The sequence below is a fragment of the Abramis brama genome (assembly GCF_963993115.1).
Source record: "Abramis brama genome assembly, chromosome: 21".
NCBI classification, from domain to species: Eukaryota; Metazoa; Chordata; class Actinopteri; order Cypriniformes; family Leuciscidae; genus Abramis; species Abramis brama.
This window is the reverse complement of record NC_139983.1, coordinates 12,406,057-12,427,341: the sequence shown is the minus strand read 5'-3', so window position 1 is coordinate 12,427,341 and position 21,285 is coordinate 12,406,057. Positions and strand designations below refer to the sequence as shown.

Sequence of the window (21,285 nt, the reverse complement as noted above, 5' to 3'; positions counted from 1 at the left end):
TTCAGTACAAGCATGTTGTTTCCGCACACATTCAGGATAATGTTTTTATCTGTCATGTGTATGTTGCGGTGTTTAGTAATTCTGAATGGATCCGTGTACTGTAGTATATGCAGTCGTAAAGGCGGCTGGTTTAGGTTTTGTTTGGCATCTCCATGTTCGGTATCGCAACTTGACATGTCTAAAACGTAAACAAGCTTTGTGCTTTGGTGTGCATAAACTAATGAATTCAACGCTATCTCACGACCAATTCGTACGAATTCGTACGAGTGAGTAAAATGTGACTGATTCGTATGAATTAGTACGATTTGTCTAAACCCCAGTGACGGTTAGGTTTAGGGGCGGGGTCAGGGGTAGGTCATTCGTACGAATTCATACGAATTGGGCAACTCGTAAAATATGTACGATTTAGCAAAAATCTTACAAATTCGTACGAGTGAGGTCGTATACATTTTTCAAAAATCGTATAAATTCGTACGAATTAGCCACCTCGTAAAATTTGTACGAATTGCCATGAAATTGGATTGAATTAATTATACGGACTCCTTATATCATTTGGTTATTAGGTGTCCTTTTGGAAACAACCATGTAGGAAGACACATCATGGCCATATTTCAGGATGACAATGTCAAGATTCATCAGGCTCAAATTGTGTTATTTCTTGATGGAAATAACATTACACCATTTAAGAGGTGCATACATTTTTGGTCAAGATCTTGTATTGAGAATGCAAGAGTCCAGCACTCTGTAAAGTCTCCTCCAGCACATCCCAAAGACTCTCAATGAATTTAAGGTCTGGACTCAGAGGTGCCAGTTCATGTGTGAAAATGATTCTTCATTTTTTCACAATTTGAGCCTGATGAATCTTGACATTGTCATCCGGGAATATGGCCATGATGTGTCTTCCTACATGGTTGTTTAAGAAACGAAAAGCTACACACTCCTTAGAAGAACTGTTGCCAAACATGTAACATGCTAGAAACATAATAATCACTGCAATAATGATCCAATCATAGATCCTTTTTTTTTTCTTTTTTTTTTTTGGACCAGGCAGTGTATATGCAGCTGTGTATTTTAACAGATTTAATTTTGCAAGCAACATATACATTGTAAATAGTGACTTGTATTACAGTATATGAGATGTCTCTCCAGTGCTGATGTTCTTGAAGGGCTCTTAAAGCATGAATTGTGGCTTATATTTTCCCCTGTCTGCTGCCTTTGATGTCACAGCTCAGGATAGTCATTTGTGAAGGGTTTGAGACTGTGTTTTTGAGACTAACAGATAGCTCTCTCAAAGGTATTATCAACATCCTTGGTTGAAACAAACTAATGAAAGGTGACTATGTAAGAGATGCAGTATTATAAATAGTAAGATGTCTAGCAGTAAGCTAAGGGATTTCACCACAGGTAAAATGTGTTTTTAGGCTTTTATATAAAAAAACAGGAACATAAATATGATGAAAGACCAATGTTCAATAAGTTTATTTTTTTTAAATAAAAAACATGGAATAAATATATATTCCTAGTATAGTTCTTTATATATATATATATATATATATATATATATATATATATATATATATATATATATATACTGTATATTAGCCAATATTTTTCAATTTTCACTATTAAATAAATGACAAGAATATATATATATATATTGGCCAATATTTTCACTATTTATAACATAATGAAAGTGAAGAAATACTGGGAATGTCAAACTCCAAAATGTCCAAAATATTCCAAGATTTGGAAGCCATTTGATAGCTTTTGTTTGAGAAACAAACTGAAAATTAAGCCATTATTCAATGAAAATTCAAGCTCATTCAAGCTTGAAAACCCCTGCTGTCATTCATTCTAATTGCATTAAGAAAAAAAAACATGTGCGTGTTCCACAGAAGAGAGAAAGTCATATTAAAATAGTTTTGAATGTATAAACTGATTTTTGAGTCTGAACCATCCATTGTAGGATTAATATTTAGATATGATATTATGCACAATATTAAATACCACTACAGAATCTGGTCCTGTTTATTCCTAGTGCATTGTGGGTTTTATAAAAACCAGTCATGTCCATATACAGCCCAGTGTCTCACAAAAACACTGTTACATTAATAATCTTGACCTCATATTTCTCATTGAATAATGTATGTCTGCAGTGCACTGTGAAGGCAGAGACAGATGTGACAGTGTGCAGCACTGACATTTTCACTGTCCTTGACAGAAACAGCTACATCTGAAGACCCACAATGCACTTCACCATCCTATACAAGCCATGTGTCTTTAAAGGATTTTGAATTATAATCTCATTTAAATTGCAGCGAAATTAAAAAATTGAGGCTATTGTGATGTTAATGATGGAAAAGTGTCAAAATAATGGGAAATATTGTAATATTCAAGCTTTCTTTTATCTCAAATCTGTTTTAGAAGAGCGTGGGCAACATGATACGGGAAAACGTATCATTGGAATATTGGTTTTAATGCATTTTACTGAAACAAAGAGGAGCTATACGTGACATCCTCTCCATCACAGAGCTGAGATCATGATCGTGTCCTACTTTCAGAGTCGACTCTGCCTCTCAATGCAACGCCTAGCATGATTAATGTGTTTCAGTGTGTTTTCCAAATGGAGGTACAGTATTTTATCAGCCTTGACTGAATTTCTGTTGACATTAGGATATTAACACTGCCAATTCACTTCCTGCTAAGATAACTTCTCTGGAGTTACAGAATTCAATTCTCCTGACTTTCCGTAATTCTATAGACGTCTACGTTTGGGGATTGGTTATAGCCGACCTTAGTGTTCGACCTTGTGTAAGCGTCAAAACAACGGTCAGAGGAATGGAACCTGGCGATTTCGTGACAGCTACATTCAAATATTTAATCACACGCTTCGCAGACGCCCGACTCATGCTGACCTACTTTCTCAGTTTTTTTATCTCACCTTGGAGAACTGTTGTCTTCTGGAAGGCTGATTAGGTTTGATGAGCTGTGTTTCTGTGATGAGCAGGATTTAATAGTTGATTATTAGAGGTAGCAGAGCTCTCAGGGGGTCAGATGGAGTTGATTTTTTACTTCTTCTGGCCATCTTCCATGGTGCAATTGATGCAATCTATTTTTTAAATGGATAGTTCACACAAAAAAATAAAATTCCTCATGTCGTTCCAAATCAGCATGACTTTCTTTTCTCCATGGAATACAAAAGCAGATGTGCAAGCAGACCATCTACGGGACGTTCCATCATATCTTTATGTACACGATATTAATCTTTTACATTGTAATCCTTTTATTTTTAATATTTGGCATGTTTGTGTGCTGCTGAGTGTCCCTGTGTGTGTAATAAGCAGAGTGTACACACGTTGTGGACCCGTCTATAGGTGCACATTATGATAGGGCCCTTAGTTTACTGTATAAAATAAAGGTTCTTGATTGGCATAATGGTTCCATGAAGCACCTTTAACATCCATGGAAACGTGTGCAAAAGTTTCTTTATAGCAGTTTTTTCTTAATTAAAAAGTTCTGCACACTAACAAAAAACTGGTTCTTTTCAGAACTCTTCACTGAAAGATATTTTGGGAAACCAAAAATGGAAACCCCCTTTCTCGATGTGGATAGAATGGAGAGAAATCTTTTTTCTAGGGTTGGATGGTTCTTCAGGTTGCTTGGTAACTTACCAATTACCCAACACTTGTCTGTGCTGTTTGGATGTCCCACCATTTTCTCTTTCTCTCTATCTATTTTATGTCCTTTACTCACCCTGATTGTTATTTTGAGTTGGCTTGCAAATTCAACATTTAGATATGTCTTATATGAAACCTTGTTTGTAAAAGTTTGGTTTTGATTTCCTTTGTTTCTCCTCGTTCTTCTTTTCTGGTTGTCATGGTTATCAAGCCTTAAACTGAATGGGATTTGCAGTCTAATGGCTGTCTAGATCAGGTAATGGTAGAAGAGCGGGAAAAATACTTTGCTTTTACTGACATACAGGGAAGTATGAGCTTCAGGATGGGAGGTCACAGCTGGAATATCCTGTGGTTTTGCGCGGAGTGAGATCTGATTATGCTGCATATTAAGGGAACATTTGGTGTGGCATGAGACTAAATCATGCATAAAGGCACTTCTGCAAGAGTAAACATCACATATAACTATAATTAGACTCACGTCTATGCCAGATAACACTGTGCTGGAAGTGTTTTCTGGGGAGCGAAATCTTTAAAAGTTTTGCCCCTTGGGTCACAGCCAGTTCCTGCAATGCCAAGCGAGATGATCTCAAATGTTTTTACGGAGCATTAATACATTAACTGACGTATTATAGGTAGAAATACACAAAATTACTATGTATTATACACTGTCATATGAATCTTAATCTTAGGGCAAAATTTACTAAACAGGGCAAATTAGCGTAAGAGCGCAATCGCATAAAAGCACAGATGGGAGTGGAAAGTTCAGCGGGTGATTTACTGGCAATGTGCAAATTAAAGAACACAGACGCATCCGGATCATTTCATAATGTCCAATGCAATCTACCAAGAGCAGAGCAAATTAGCGTCTGGTTTAAGACGTGCTTTTTTGGGCGTTAAATGGTGCAAATACCAGTAAGTTGACTAGCACAAACTTTAGTAAATCATCTTGTATGATTCATTTAAAGGGTAACTCTCGCCAAAATGCAACCTAGAGTCTTTTTGCTAATCTACCCGAGGCAAACTTTTGTTTAAAAGCATAATTGGAATGGAAACGCCACTTTTGGAACGACAAAAGTAAAAGAATGGAAACGACCGTATTTTCGTTTTCGGTCAAATTGCCTTTTGAATGGGAGTGCTTGGGGAACTTCTATTATAGCATCAAAAATGGCTATTTTTAAAACACTAAGAAGGCTCGACACAACATGAAACTGTGCTCGAAGTATCACCAGGGGCTCTACACATGAACTCGAGCATTGAGAACATTGTTTGTGTACACAGGGTTTACTAAAAAGAAAGATTTTGAACAACCCACTGTAGCTGTTATTGTTTCCGTCCGCCGGCATTTTGTCAGTCAAAAATAGTCGATCTCCGAATGCGAATGAACCGACTCTGAATTTTAGTATTGTTTCTTATATGAGGATCCTTTTTCAAATACAAGGTCAATATTGATTTTCACTAACGACGAAACAACAAATTATCCGTGAATTTACATGGAACTAAGCTTTAGGAGCTTTCCATCTTTACTCTCCTCCCTGTTACGTTGCATTCGGAGATCGACTATTTTTGACTGTCAAAATGCCGGCGGACACAGCTACAGTGAGTTGTTCAAAATCTTTCTTTTTAGTAAACTCTGTGTAATTTACAGTCCAGGTACATGTTTATGAATGAGAGATTTATTTCAATGAATCTAATAAGTTGTTCTAAGTGAATTGAACACAAGGGGCGGGACAACACAGTAAGCTTGCAGTAAAGAGAGCCAATAGGCCATAAATCCTTTTTGAGTGGTTGGTTTAATCTGTGGCCCTGTGTCCTCTGGCATGGCCGATGTGACACAGCCTGACGGGTTTAATACACATCAGGCAGCAGCAGGTCTCTGGGGGGGCCGGCAGTTCAATCTTCTTTGGAGGATACACTGAAATGTTGAGTTACAGGCTCTGTTTATCTACTGATCTCTAACATCCAATTCTTTTTGTGGGCTCTTGTTTGCTATAAAAGAGAGGCATTCATTGCTCTCTTCATGAGGTGCGGAGGTAGACATGGTAACATCTGGTCGGGTCTGGACTGGGGTCATATTCATCTTCTTCAAATACGATGCTCATCGAACATTTTGTCCTTCATCAGACAGTCTTTTTTATTCTATGTTTCATCATTGCAAGCTATTCTTAACTGTGCAGGGTAACACATTCTGCCAAGCAATGTGCTTTTGGGATTTGTACTGGAATGTGTTAAAAAGAAGCACCTGGTCTTTTCTTTGTCAGCACTTACTTGATATTGCTTGCAACACGAAGATTCGCTTAAACAAAATGTGCTCATTTGAGGTCAATCTGTCATCACAATGAGCTCCAAAAACTACATGAATCTTACATTATTATTAGTTCCCAGCAAGCAATTTTGCATTTAAAAGACGTCTAATAGCCATCCAAACACAACCCTGACATCTAGGCAAAATTTGGACTGTCAGTTCAAATTTAATTGACGTCTAACCATAGCCCAAGTATAGACTAGCCATCAATTATGTTAAAGAAATGAAACCAAACACCTTGTAATCATTGTTGACTTTGCTTACATGATGGAATATCATACATCTTGCTAGTTATTTTGGCAAAAACAACAAAAACCAAATTCAAGGTTATTTTGGCTAGAAGTGCTTGCATAGCCGGACTATATCGGGTCTATAGTTAACCTAGACGGTGAAATGACATCTATGGCTTATTGGGCATTCTCAATGCAGTATCATATAAGATATCATATGTATGTGAAATATCAGATTCTGTTGCTTTATTTTTTAGTAGTATTTTTTATTCTATAGCTGCATTAATATCTCAAAGTAAGACTCAGTTGGATGCTGTTTATCACATATTGTGTTCTGTGAAAATGTCAGATCACTCTGAGTACTCGAGTGTTAATTATTCTGCTTATTTTATATTCACAATAGCAGCTGAGTCATTAATGTGGTTTTGGTCTGCCGTTAACATTAAGCATCACATTTCGAGGGTCGCTTTTGCATCAGCTCTTTATCAAAGGTGTCTGTGAAAAATCTGTTAAAACGTTGAACTGAGGGTTATTTGATGCAGAAATGAAATTATGTGTCCTTTTCAATCGAGATGGATTTGATGGCTGAATCAAAATATGTCAAAACCAAACCTTTTGAACCATGTTTTTGTTCAGTGCTGGTTCAGGTCTTTATTCATAATAATCGTCAAGATTCATCACCATCACATTGAATACAAATGGAGTTGGCAAATGTTGTATAGAGACAACAGCACAGAAGTAATAATAGCTATATCTGTCATGGGATGTGGAGGAGATGAACCCAAAAGCAGACAAGGTGCAGACACTCAAGGTTTATTTAAACACAAAAACAGAAAACAAAACCCACGAGGGGGCAAAACAGAACTGAGGAGAGGTAACTCTGACTAAGACAAGATAACAAACAATGACTAAACTCTGACTAGACGATGACGGGAAACGAACTCACCAAACTGATTTAACAGGTCACTGACAAAGTACTCACAGTTTTAAACAAGCAACGTCTCACAAGGAATAACAGGCAAAGTTAGATAATGTACCGACACAGGACAGAAAACATGAGGGGATTAAATAGGGAGCAAACTAATCAGGAACACAGGTGATGATGGGTAAAGCAATCAAGACAAAACGAGGATAACAAGGGGGCGGGGCAGAGAACGAGACAACACAAGCACATGGCCCAAACAAATGGCCATGTGCTTGTACACAAAACATGGGTCTGTCATGATCCTGCCTCAAAACAAGAAAGATCTAGGACATGAAGGCAGAATCATGACAGAACCCTCCCCCCAAGGAGCGGCTTCCAGACGCTCCCTAGAGGGAACATGAAACACGGGACAAGACCGACTGAGACATAGACACAAACCAACAATACATGACAAAAACTAATAAAGGCAGACATGAATACACAATGACAGGATTGGGGTGACATAATAAAAATAAAAAACAAGGAAGAGGAGGCGGAGACAACACAGAGTTCATGGGGGAATGTCCAGGGTGGGTGGGTGGGACTGTGGTCTTGGGTGGACAGGACGATGGCTGAGGGCGAGGGGTCCGGGCAGACTTGGATGGGGACACACGAGGAACAGTCTTGGGGGAAACAGTCCGGGGTGAAGTGGTGACAGAGGGAACAGCTACAGCCGGCAGCGGAGCGAAGACAATGGGTGAGGCAGGTGGTAAGGGAGTGGAGAAAGATGTAGACTGTGATGCTGGGACAGGGCTGGACACAAAATTAGGGACAGGGCTGAACACATTAGCTGGGACAGGACTGGACACAGACATCCTCCTGTCAGCTGGGACAGGACTGGATCCATCTGCTGGAACAGGGCTGGACACATTAGCTGGGACAGGGCTGGACACATTAGCTGGGACAGGGCTGGACACATCAGCTGGGACAGGGCTGGACACATCAGCTGGGACAGGGCTGGACACATCAGCTGGGACAGGGCTGGACACATCAGCTGGGACAGGGCTGGACACATCAGCTGGGACAGGGCTGGACACATCAGCTGGGACAGGGCTGGACACAATAGCTGGGACAGGGCTGGACACATCAGCTGGGACAGGGCTGGACACAATAGCTGGGACAGGACTGGACACATCAGCTGGGACAGGACTGGACACATCAGCTGGGACAGGCATCTCCAGAATCTTGGCTAGACTGGACAGATACTCGGACAAGGCTCTTGCAACGGTGACAATCGGCATCTCGTGGCTCGCCGAAACCGACCGCAAAACAGCCTTAGCAGCTGAATCGGCCGCTGCTCGCTCTGCAGCCCTCATGACTGCAGGCTCTGGAACAGCGCTTGCAGAAGCTGGCTCTGGAACAGCGCTTGCAGAAGCTGGCTCTGGAACAGCGCTTGCAGAAGCTGGCTCTGGAACAGCGCTTGCAGAAGCTGGCTCTGGAACAGCGCTTGCAGAAGCTGGCTCTGGAACAGCGCTTGCAGAAGCTGGCTCTGGAACAGCGCTTGCAGAAGCTGGCTCTGGAACAGCGCTTGCAGAAGCTGGCTCTGGAACAGCGCTTGCAGAAGCTGGCTCTGGAACAGCGCTTGCAGAAGCTGGCTCTGGAACAGCGCTTGCAGAAGCTGGCTCTGGAACAGCGCTTGCAGAAGCTGGCTCTGGAACAGCGCTTGCAGAAGCTGGCTCTGGAACAGCGCTTGCAGAAGCTGGCTCTGGAACAGCGCTTGCAGAAGCTGGCTCTGGAACAGCGCTTGCAGAAGCTGGCTCTGGAACAGCGCTTGCAGAAGCTGGCTCTGGAACAGCGCTTGCAGAAGCTGGCTCTGGAACAGCGCTTGCAGAAGCTGGCTCTGGAACAGCGCTTGCAGAAGCTGGCTCTGGAACAGCGCTTGCAGAAGCTGGCTCTGGAACAGCGCTTGCAGAAGCTGGCTCTGGAACAGCGCTTGCAGAAGCTGGCTCTGGAACAGCGCTTGCAGAAGCTGGCTCTGGAACAGCGCTTGCAGAAGCTGGCTCTGGAACAGCGCTTGCAGAAGCTGGCTCTGGAACAGCGCTTGCAGAAGCTGGCTCTGGAACAGCGCTTGCAGAAGCTGGCTCTGGAACAGCGCTTGCAGAAGCTGGCTCTGGAACAGCGCTTGCAGAAGCTGGCTCTGGAACAGCGCTTGCAGAAGCTGGCTCTGGAACAGCGCTTGCAGAAGCTGGCTCTGGAACAGCGCTTGCAGAAGCTGGCTCTGGAACAGCGCTTGCAGAAGCTGGCTCTGGAACAGCGCTTGCAGAAGCTGGCTCTGGAACAGCGCTTGCAGAAGCTGGCTCTGGAACAGCGCTTGCAGAAGCTGGCTCTGGAACAGCGCTTGCAGAAGCTGGCTCTGGAACAGCGCTTGCAGAAGCTGGCTCTGGAACAGCGCTTGCAGAAGCTGGCTCTGGAACAGCGCTTGCAGAAGCTGGCTCTGGAACAGCGCTTGCAGAAGCTGGCTCTGGAACAGCGCTTGCCGAAGCTGGCCCTGGAACAGCGCTTGCCGAAGCTGGCCCTGGAACAGCGCTTGCCGAAGCTGGCCCTGGAACAGCGCTTGCCGAAGCTGGCCCTGGAACAGCGCTTGCCGAAGCTGGCCCTGGAACAGCGCTTGCCGAAGCTGGCCCTGGAACAGCGCTTGCCGAAGCTGGCCCTGGAACAGCGCTTGCCGAAGCTGGCCCTGGAACAGCGCTTGCCGAAGCTGGCCCTGGAACAGCGCTTGCCGAAGCTGGCCCTGGAACAGCGCTTGCCGAAGCTGGCCCTGGAACAGCGCTTGCCGAAGCTGGCCCTGGAACAGCGCTTGCCGAAGCTGGCCCTGGAACAGCGCTTGCCGAAGCTGGCCCTGGAACAGCGCTTGCCGAAGCTGGCCCTGGAACAGCGCTTGCCGAAGCTGGCCCTGGAACAGCGCTTGCCGAAGCTGGCCCTGGAACAGCGCTTGCCGAAGCTGGCCCTGGAACAGCGCTTGCCGAAGCTGGCCCTGGAACAGCGCTTGCCGAAGCTGGCCCTGGAACAGCGCTTGCCGAGGCTGGCTCAGGAACAGCGCTTGCCGTGGCGGCCTCAGGAACAGCGCTTGCCGTGGCGGGCTCAGGAACAGCGCTTGCCGTGGCGGGCTCAGGAACAGCGCTTGCCGTGGCGGGCTCTGGAACAGCGCCTGGGACAGCGCTTACAGTAGCGGGCTCTGGGAAAGACAGAGACAAAGAACGAGAGGCTCCCTTTCTCCTCTTCTTTCTCCTAGGCCGCGGAGCAGATGCCATGGACGGACTGGTGACAGGAGAGGGAGGTGAAGCGGGAACCGTTACAGGAACTGGGGAGCTCAGCGCAGGCGAGGAGGACTCCGGGCAGGAAGACTCCGATGCTGACTCCCACGACGGGTGCCTTCCACGCTTACCCTGAAGCTTGAAGGACGTGGAAGGTGTCTCAGGAGTCGTGGCGGGACTGGGTTGGTCCCCATGTGTAGCGACGGCTAGCAGACGACCCTCAGGGATCACAGGAAGTGAAGCGGAGGAAGACCTTGTAGAACCCTCTCGATCACCTCCTCTACTGCGGCCTCCACGGATCCCGCGAAACACGACCAACCGGGTCCCTTCAAAAGATTGTCGCTTGGCAGGAAAGGACATACTGTCTGCTGGGTTCAATAATGGTCGGTACATTCTGTCATGGGATGTGGAGGAGATGAACCCAAAAGCAGACAAGGTGCAGACACTCAAGGTTTATTTAAACACAAAAACAGAAAACAAAACCCACGAGGGGGCAAAACAGAACTGAGGAGAGGTAACTCTGACTAAGACAAGATAACAAACAATGACTAAACTCTGACTAGACGATGACGGGAAACGAACTCACAAAACTGATTTAACAGGTCACTGACAAAGTACTCACAGTTTTAAACAAGCAACGTCTCACAAGGAATAACAGGCAAAGTTAGATAATGTACCGACACAGGACAGAAAACATGAGGGGATTAAATAGGGAGCAAACTAATCAGGAACACAGGTGATGATGGGTAAAGCAATCAAGACAAAACGAGGATAACAAGGGGGCGGGGCAGAGAACGAGACAACACAAGCACATGGCCCAAACAAATGGCCATGTGCTTGTACACAAAACATGGGTCTGTCATGATCCTGCCTCAAAACAAGAAAGATCTAGGACATGAAGGCAGAATCATGACAATATGCAGAGACACTAAAGGTTTTTATTTTCTCTCTATTAAATGGACGTATAAATGGATGTATAGTTTTTGTCATTTGTGCAACATAGTTTTATGCTGTCACTCATGAATATAAAAGGGCAATCTCCTCCAAAATAATAATCATAAGACACATGGTATAATAATAGAGCGGTGTTGCTGTTTTCTATGTGGCCAGAGTTCAACAAACCTGTTTCTCAATGTCAAGGTTGCCGTATATATCAACCTTGTGCTTGCCCTTCACGTCAGAGGTGGTTTGCACGACACAACATTTGCCAAAGGGCTAAACGAAATTACCTTTTGCATTATGAAGAGAGAACTGCAATGTGCATTCCCTTATATTGCTATCTACTGGTGTGGTTTGGTTAATACAAATGTGTTTTCATTAAACCCTCATTCTTGTAGGTTGCATAATTCTCCCTCAGAAGATTTGTGCCAGTAAAGGCTTGCAAAGTCTTTAATGGGAAAGTATCTCTATGATTGGCATTTTAACTGCTATAAAATTCAGGACTGTTTTCCTGTCTGGATTACAAGAAAAGCAAAGTACGCGCACGGCTGCCACGTTTGGGTGGCGATGTAGTTTTTCTCTTGGGGCGTGGATTAACTAAGCTGGTTTGGCGGATAAGCCACGTCCTTGAAGAACAGTGATTTACAAGATGGCCTGTGCATCCATGGCTTTGTAGAGACAAGGCTAAGAAAATGCTGGCCAATGAGAAAGCCATTGCTCTTGTTCGCTATCAGACACATCATCCATTATTAATGGAATACTGAATTAGGGTGGCTCAGGAGAGATAGTAATGGAGTGAGAGATGGAGAGAAAGCACATCGATGAGACTGACGTCGTATACAGTGTAAATGGACCTCTAATTTCTTGTTTATCACTTGGAGAAGATGCAGTTTCCATTGAGAAAAATCACATTAGTGTCCATCTCAAAGACCATACAATCTCACTTCTGTTGGATGTTGCTTTAAAGGGGTGGTATAATGCCCTTTTCACAAGATGTAAAATAAGTCTTTGATGTCTACAGAGTGTGTATGTGAAGTTTTAGCTGAAAATACCCCACATATATTTGTATATAGCATGTTAAAATTGTCACTTTTTGAGGGTTAGCAAAAGCGCACAGTTTTTGTGTCTGTCCCTTTAAATGCAAATGAGCTGCTGCTTCCATCACAGAGGGCTAAGCTACAACAGCTCATGTCCTTTTACCTCACACAGACATGCACTGAAAATGTCAAAACCTTTAGCCTTTTATGTTCAAACCGGAGTCAGACAAAGTTGGAGAGACTCAAGAAGAAGTGACAACGTAGAAAGCATCAGGACATTTCTGAATGGTTAGTTGAAGAATTTATGCAGCTGATGTGGAGTTAACTATCTTCTAGTCATTGATTAGCATATTCTGTCATGATAAATCGTGTTCCCGGGGGCGGGGTTTATGTAAATCTTAGGGTTTGTGATGTCACTGATCCTGGAGGAATGTTATAGTCCCTACCAGCCGTTTGTTGTAGTCCTTAAAAAGCAATTTCTTTAAAAGCAAATATCTCCCTTTGCTTTGAACTTTGAGCGTTGTAACTTTGCAGATGTTGTTTATGCTTAAACAGCAACATTACGCACTAACTAAAGTTAGAAAAGTGAAAGCATAATCAACCACCCCTTTAAGAATTAATATTTTTGTAACATAGCTTTCATCCTTGTTTTTGCATCTAACTGTATGTTGTGTAGTTAAAGGAATATATCTTTTGTGATCCTTGTGAAGATTGAAAGCACATTATGAGTCATGTGCAATAAAATGAATCAAATGCAATAATTACAATAGATACTTAAAAGTTTGCGGTTGGTAAGGTTTTTGTAATGTTTTTAATAGAATGCTGTTACGCTTACCAAGGCTGCATTTATTTAATCAAAAGTACAGTAAAAAAACAAACAAACAAACAAACAAAAAAAACGTTAAATTGTAAAATATCATGACAATTAAAAAATAAATGGTTTTCTATTTTAATATATTTTAAATGGTAGTTTATGGCTGTTATGACAAAGCTTTTTATTATTATTAATGTTGAAAACAGTTGTGCTGCTTAATATTTTTGTGATACCGTGGTACATTTTTTAGGATTCTTCAGTGAATAGAACATTCAAAAAGACAAAGTTCTGTCATGAAACTCTAGATGGTGCAGGCTGATAGGTCCTTTAACTCAATCTGCTTGCAACCACATCATTCTCTATAGGGCACAGCTGATTGGTTCCTGATGTATCAGTAGCCAATGAGCTCACTGCTCAATCTTTAAATGCTAGGTCAGCATTTGCTGTAGCAGTTGAAGCACGCTTTCAGATACCCTCCACCTTCCCCAGCTCCACCTGTATAGATCTGTTATGGGTAATTCATGTGCGCTATAATGTACAGAAGCAGTATGTTTTACTTTCTCACAGCAGCGTGTCTTGTGTATTGGCAGTAGCAATTCCTGTACTTGCTCAATTCTGCCAAGGCCAAACATATCAACACTTTCACATACATTACCATGTCAAACACTCAGAGAGTTGTCATGACAAAACAGCATTTATTTGAATAAGAAATCTTTTGTAACAATATAAATGTCTTTCTTGTCGCTTTTAATCAGTTTAATGCATCCTTGCTCAATAAAAATATAATTTTCTTTCAAAAAGTTTTTTAAAAAAAGTTTTTTTAAACTTTTGAATGGTATGTATTCTTTAGAAGCATTTGTGAAATAACATAGCCGTGCTAAATGTGTCAAACAGTGCTATGCTACTTTGTTGCCAGATAAACTCAGCATGTTGCAGGATTGATTCAAAAAGTGACGTCAAATTCTGGAAAATAAAAATGGTTATGTTGCATTATTCGTCCAGTTTTGTATAAAAATGTCAGTTCTTGCCAGTACAATAATCCAAGTGCATAATTATTCAAGAAAGAGATGTAGTATGTGATCCAGGTATTATATTGTGCGCAGTACACTGTATAATCCAGAAACAGCAAGAGATTCTGAACACAGCCTTTGTCAATGATGTGTTTGGACAAGGTCACCTGTGACCTTCAAATTTAACTGTTAGTCGTAAATGTCAAGTTTAACAAGAGTGCTTTAAATAACCAGCAAGTACTGTTGTTCTCTGCACAGAGATGGACAACAAAAAAATATGGTTTTACTGAACTGAGGTGTTCGACAGAAAGAAAAGCACACACCATGGCACACTCTCTAGGGAGTGTGTGATTATTTTTGCTCAAACGTCTGAAAAATATTGAATTATTTTGTGTTAGATGGTGACGGATCCACAAACCACATCCCAACAATTTTTTTCTGACGCCGTTCACTGCGCTCGCAAAAGAACAAAATAAAAGCGTAATTCATTTTTCATGCGCTGCACTCCATGCTGTTTTATGGCCATGAAACATTAAATATCTGTCGACTCATGTAGCAAAAATAGTTCTGAACCCACTGCTCTTACCGACAGAAGATTCCAGCCTCTGCCACATAGAAATCAGTCTGCGTAGCACATCATGGGCTTGACCTCAGCATCCTCACACATTATAAAATCACAATGACAAACTTTGCTCTAGGCTTCTGGATGCTTTTAGATTCATTTCTGAGCCATCATTTTCATGTGCTGTAGATGAATGAAAGTCTGTCAGTATATCTTTAGTGACTGCTGTAAGTATTGTAAGAAATTTCATTTTCCCCCCATAAGATGTGGCTCTTTCGGAACGTAATTGGCACTTGAGGAGTCTTGGCGATTACTTTTTGAGGCGTTACATTTCCAGTGCGATAGTGGAAGTGTGAGACATGGCAGTCTGAGGTTTCCTCACAAATGATTATTTTATAACAGCTTCCATAGAAAGAACTGGAACGAGAAATAGCTTTTGAGGATGACACAGGGAGTGGGAATCTTAATACTATATGTGCTCCATATAGACTGACCTATTTCCACTTTTATAGATTTGTGTGTTTTCTTGCCATGCAGCATGCATGCAAATATTAACATGCCTTTGAGTTCGTCCAGATTAATATAAATTCTGAACTATTAAAAGTAATCTATTCCCTAAATGTGCTTTTTTGTACTTGAAACTTTAATAATGCTTTAAAATGATTTACATTTTAGTAAATCTGGGAGTCGATCCCAAAAAGAATCAGTTCTGAGGCATTGAGAATCAAGAATTGATTCCACGAGGGAATCGACTTTACTGAAGGGCCTGGCACATCCTTGATTCCCAAACTACTGCACATCCCAGGAAAGCCTAGTCGTAGGGATTTTGATTAATTCCAGTGACTTTGAATAGTTTGATTCGGTTCAACAAAAACATTTGTTCAGGTTTGTTTGCCGATTAATTCTGTGATCATTACAACAAAAGGTGAGTGACTGAGTGTTATGAAAGAATGAGTCACTCTACAGATTCGTTCAATAACATTGAGTCGTTCACAAGCAAAATAACATAACAGCACTAATAAAATATGGATTTTATTTAGCAGCTATCCTATCATAAAACATAGAGGTAGTTTATTAATTTCCACTAGTGCTTCGTCAGAGGAGGTGGCTGAGCCTCATAAACAAAGCTGATAGAGTTTTAAAGAGTCAAGCGCCCATTGGAAAAGTCATCGCTTCACTGCAGAAGCTCTGGATGCTATAAAAACAGTCAGTGTTCTGAGACATGCACTTATGACTGCACATGCACTTTGGCTGGTCCAGCCTGAGACATGCTGGGGAATATTCTTTCCGTCATGATTTGAGAATTAAGTAACAAAATTTATGAGACTGTTGTTGTCAGATTTCATTAGTGATTTGATTTCAAATATGAAATTTATTTGTACGCTTGGTGAGCAGCTTTTGGAGAATTTGATGTTTCCCCATTCAAAGAGATAGGAGCTGTACTTGCATGACTGAAAAAGCTGCCCGAGAAGTGTTTCAAAGATGGCCGCCGAGTGAAATGACTTACCTAAAGGGAATTTGGTTTTAATCGTTGCATGAATGTTAGAGGAGGCTGACAGCTTAAAAAATATCTAGTTCAGTCATGAAACTCTAAATGGCGCAGGCTGATAGGTCCTTAACTCACTTGGTAGCGATCATATCATTATCTACATAGCACAGCTTGGTTGCTGTTGCATCAGCGGCCAATAAACTCGCTGCTCAACATTCAAATACTGGTAGTTTGCCTTTAGCAGTCTGCAGCGTGCTTTCAAAAACCCTCCACTTCCCCAGCTCCACCTGTATAGATCTGCTACGGGGGTTATTTCATGTATGTTACATGTGCAGCAGCAGCAGCAGCATGTCTTACATGCTCAAAGCAATGTCTGTGAATGTATTAGCAGTAGTAAGTCTCAGTACTTGCTCTGCAGCAGCATAGCAGATCTATTCCGCCAAGACCAAATACATTAACATTGCTATATCCATTACCATGCCAATCTCTCTGAGAGTTGTCATGACAGAAGTTCACTTATGATAAAACTGACCAATCAGAGTGGATATACAAATGAAGCAAACTAAATTTGCAAAACCAGTCATTGTCAGCGGTTACCATTCAAGCCATTCAGCTTTCAGTATCACATTAGTCACGTCATCAAACTCCTGTAAGTTCGGTAAAGAAAACAGGTGAAAATGAACTTTTAGTCAAGATATTGATGAAATACAAATTAATAAATATAAATCTGCCTAATGAAGGATGGAGTTCCTCTACTATGCTTATGTGAGTAGGGGCCCTATCTTGCACCCAGCGCAATTGACTTTGTACACCGACGCATGTATCATTCCTATTTTGCACCCGCGCACAGCGGACTTTTCCCTCCACAGACGCACGTCGGTTAACTAAGAAATACACTTGCGCTCCCGGGGGCGGTTCAGCGCAAAGAGGAGGCGTGTTCCGGCACAAACGTTCCCTCATGCTGTTTTGCAGGTTTAGAAAACAATTCCGCCACTGACCGAAAAAAACTGGTCTAAAGTCAGTGGTGTGTTGCGCTTGTTATTCATATGCTATTTTAAGGGCGCATGCTTGGCCATAATCAATGCAGCGTGTGCACAACGCGCATACACTTTGATTCTCTCATCTACACAGAAGCAGCAGTTTTCATTTTTGCAAATCATACATTATTACGATAGATAGATAGATAGATAGATAGATAGATAGATAGATAGATAGATAGATAGATAGATAGATAGATAGATAGATAGATAGATAGCAGTTTATTATAAAAGCATACATCTAGCTTATACATTTACCCAAATTATCATACGGCTGTTTAACCGAAGTTAATTTGGGTGTGTTTCTCCATCCCCAATGTCACTTCTCTGTGTTTTACGGCCCTGACGAGAACGTCGGTCTCCTCGGCTGTGAACCGCTGCCGGCGCGCGCCTGGCAAATCCGCCGTTACAGTAGGAATCCGCTATAGAACAAGCGTGTCTGCTCTTAAAGGGAATGTGAGATGACGCTCTGATTGGTTTATTTCACGTTACGCCCAAACCACACCTATGAATAATGAAGCTACTTCAGACCAACCCATTTTAGATTTGCGTCGGGCGCAAGAGTCATTTATCCCGCTGGTATAATAGCAACAGCGCCCAAGATCCGCCCACAAAGTTACTTGCGTTTCAGATCGTTAAAATAGGGCCCTAAATGTTAGATGGAATGGGACTCTCCATTCATTTAAATATAAACATTTATACTAGTCATAGACTGTATTTGACACTGATTTTTTTCCCCCAAGAGATTATAATACTTATTATCAAGACTATTTTAAGATGTCATAGGGGTATAACCTGTTTACGGGAGAATTATTATCATAACATTAATATAAAACCTGCTGCAATCATTTTCACCCTGCCAGATAATTACCTATCGGGCCGCCTTTGTTTGTTTATGTATTTTTTATTTATTTTTAATATCTTGATACTAACAATCATAATAGTAAAATGATATAGTGCTCTGGTCGCTATAAGCCCTTTTTACAGGAACTATTAATTAAAACAAAGTATAAATCTCATCAAGTTAGTGTGTTAAAGCATTTTTTTATTTATTCCAAAATAATAACTAAAGGCTTTAACAATTTAAACAATATATTTTATTTGTGAACTGATGTTGAGCTGTTATTTTAATAGTCTACTAATTTTCATCAGTCATCAAGCTTGGTAAACACTGATCACAGACACAATGATGTATCGTTAATTTCACCAAGCTGATTGATTGCTCACTAAAAAAAACACAGTCATCATGTTTTCAGGCCATTTAAAATTTGATTTTGTCATGACATAAAATGGTGATTTCTAAGTGAGTCGTTTACTTACTTTTTAATTAGTAGTCCCATTAATGCCATAATTTTGTTCATTCAGAGCGATTTACGAACATGATAGAAAACAAGAGGTGGGATTTATCGTGTGAACTAATCATATACAATCATAACCAATCATATTCAATCATAGCACGATGGAGGCATTTTCCTCCATTCATTCTCAATTACCCCCCACCAAACCCAGCGCACACTTTAGGGGGTCTGTTAAAACTCAATGGGCTCAGGGGAGGCAAGAGAGATACAGACTCGCGCTGATTCTTTTCTCATCCAGTTTATTGAGGAGGCACTGCCTCCCTTGCCTCCTCAGAGGAAACGCCTCTGATTACAAGGCTGTTGATAGTTCAGCTAGTTCATTTGTAAAACAAAAGAGAGACATTAGAACAGAATAATAAAAACCAAGAAGCCACAAGCGCCAGCCTCATGCAACAGATCAGCAGCCTTCCGGCTTGACGCTCTGTATGAATGTGATTCTTTAGTTAATCTAATTGTCCTATAATAGAGAAGAGAGTAAGTTAATTACTCGTGATTTCTCTGGACCTCTCACCACTGGAGCAAAGAGAGATATATAGAGCAGCCAGGGAGAAGATGGAGTATCAGAGGCCTCCTGCCTTTTCCAGTTGGCACAGGACGAATGCCTAATGACAGAGAGGACCGGCAGCAGTTACAGCAGATTTCTGGCAATATATTTACATGACTTGATGCCAACTCACACTTGATTAAAGTAACATTGCATGGAATTCTTGGCACCATCCAAGCGGACAAAAAAAAGTGTTGACTGTTGTTACTGTAGCTAAACTGGCACAATGCTAGCAATGCTAAGGTCATCAAATGACTCATTTTAAAGCATTATAAGTGGTTTTGGATAGAAATGTGTGTTGAATGCATAAATTAAATGTAATATATTGCCTCTATTGGCATGAAACCGATATTGCAATAGTATTTTCTTCCTTATTGTGATGAATATCTGAGTGAAACGGCTTCTCGGACAAGAAAAGAAATGTTGGGTGGTACTTGATTTTGTCCATCTGGAATTGATTAGATGTTTGGATTGTTGTGGTTTGCTATTGGTTGATCTCATGTGAGTGACAGGTTGCCCCGCCCTCACGTCAGTAATCACATCACCATAGAAGAGATGTCGTTGCAAGAGGGAGGGGAAGTTATTTTGATTAAAGATTACAAGAGCACATGAATTTTAAAAAAAAAAAATGATGTGCACGGATGTATCATTTATAATAGATACTGCAATATTCCATAAAAACACAAGAATTGACCTTTTGATTTTATGGTGACTTTAAAGAGACACATTCTATACTTAGGTGGTAGATCTTGACAAAATCTTTGATTGGTCCATATGATGATCAACAGTAGGCGGATCAAACATCTTCCGTGCCAGGAAATGAGGAATATAAGGGAAACATGCCAGTGCCAGGATGCCAAGATGATGCTGTAGCCAACATTACACACTTGTATCCAATGCTTTTCTGCATTTAAACTAGATTATAAAAGCATTTTTATATGTTTGTGCTCTAGTTTCAGTGAAAACGCAAATAATCTCCATGGTACATGAGACACACTGTGGCATTTATGAAAGCATTCAAGACCCTTAACATAGATGCTTGTGACATTTGTATAAACACTCTTTAAAATGACCCTGTGGTCAGTCTAGATAGGGCATTTGTCTTTCAAGTCAACATTAAAAGGTACTTAGGACCCATTTCATATCTGTGATCAGATGTATTTTTAGACTATGTAGGATGGTGCTTAATTTGATCCATCATAAAATGATTAGATGGATATTGGTGACATCAGCCAACATGAAAGTACTTTCATAGGCAGAGCAAGTTGTTATGATATATGATCACAATATGATCAGGAATGTGCTTTTAGAAAATGAATATGGTCAGTTTTGATTTTATGTTGACTGGGCTGCAGTAGCCTATTTTTGGTAGTAGCAATGAATTTATAATGCAATTCTCATTACACATTTTCCAGGATCTCTCTCTCTCTCTCTCTCTCTCTCTCTCTCTCTCTCTCTCTCTCTCTCTCTCTCTCTCTCGTGAGCGTTATGAAACCTGAGTTCTTGAATTGATGAGTCAATTTCTGAGAATGAATCTGAATATATTGACTGCCACGCAATACCTGCCCTATCATTTTCTTCAAATAGAAATGGAATAAAATACAGATGTTCATTGCTCTGTGTGAGTCACTTATAAATTCTGATTATTCATTCAGCAATATGTTCTTGAACGTTTTTGTGCACTTCTGTACCAGATCTATCTGGAGTAATCGTTTTGGTGTGTATTTGTTGACATAGCCTAACACAAAGCATTTTTCATCTCTTTTCCAGCCTTCAAGTAAGAGCTACACTTCCCAATTAGAGGCGAGTACCTCATCCCTCCACAGCCATGGCAGACGATTCCGACATGCGCAATGAGCTTTCGGACATGCAGGCCAGAGCTGATCAGCTGGGCGATGAGGTAAGTACACCTTCAACCTCCATGGGCGACGCAGGTCTAAAAATAAACCCTTAATACGACAGCATCTGTATATAAATAGACCTGTCCCGGCGTGAAGGAGAATGAACACACCGTGACTTCCAGACGTTCAGTAGAAGACTGAAACACTCTAAAGAGCATCCATGAATT

At 41.3% G+C, this 21,285-nt stretch overlaps 1 protein-coding gene across 2 annotated transcripts in view; it reads left to right on the top strand.

The window, feature by feature from the left end:
- The window catches only part of snap25b (synaptosome associated protein 25b), a 45,103-nt gene that overhangs the window by 5,513 nt on the left and 18,305 nt on the right, over positions 1–21,285 (top strand). For both annotated transcript variants that reach the window (XM_084096469.1, XM_084096468.1), the window contains exon 2: positions 20,988–21,117. In XM_084096469.1, coding sequence (XP_083952595.1) covers positions 21,046–21,117 — 72 coding nt within the window. In that variant the 5' untranslated portion in view covers positions 20,988–21,045. The remainder of the gene's footprint in view (positions 1–20,987; positions 21,118–21,285) is intronic.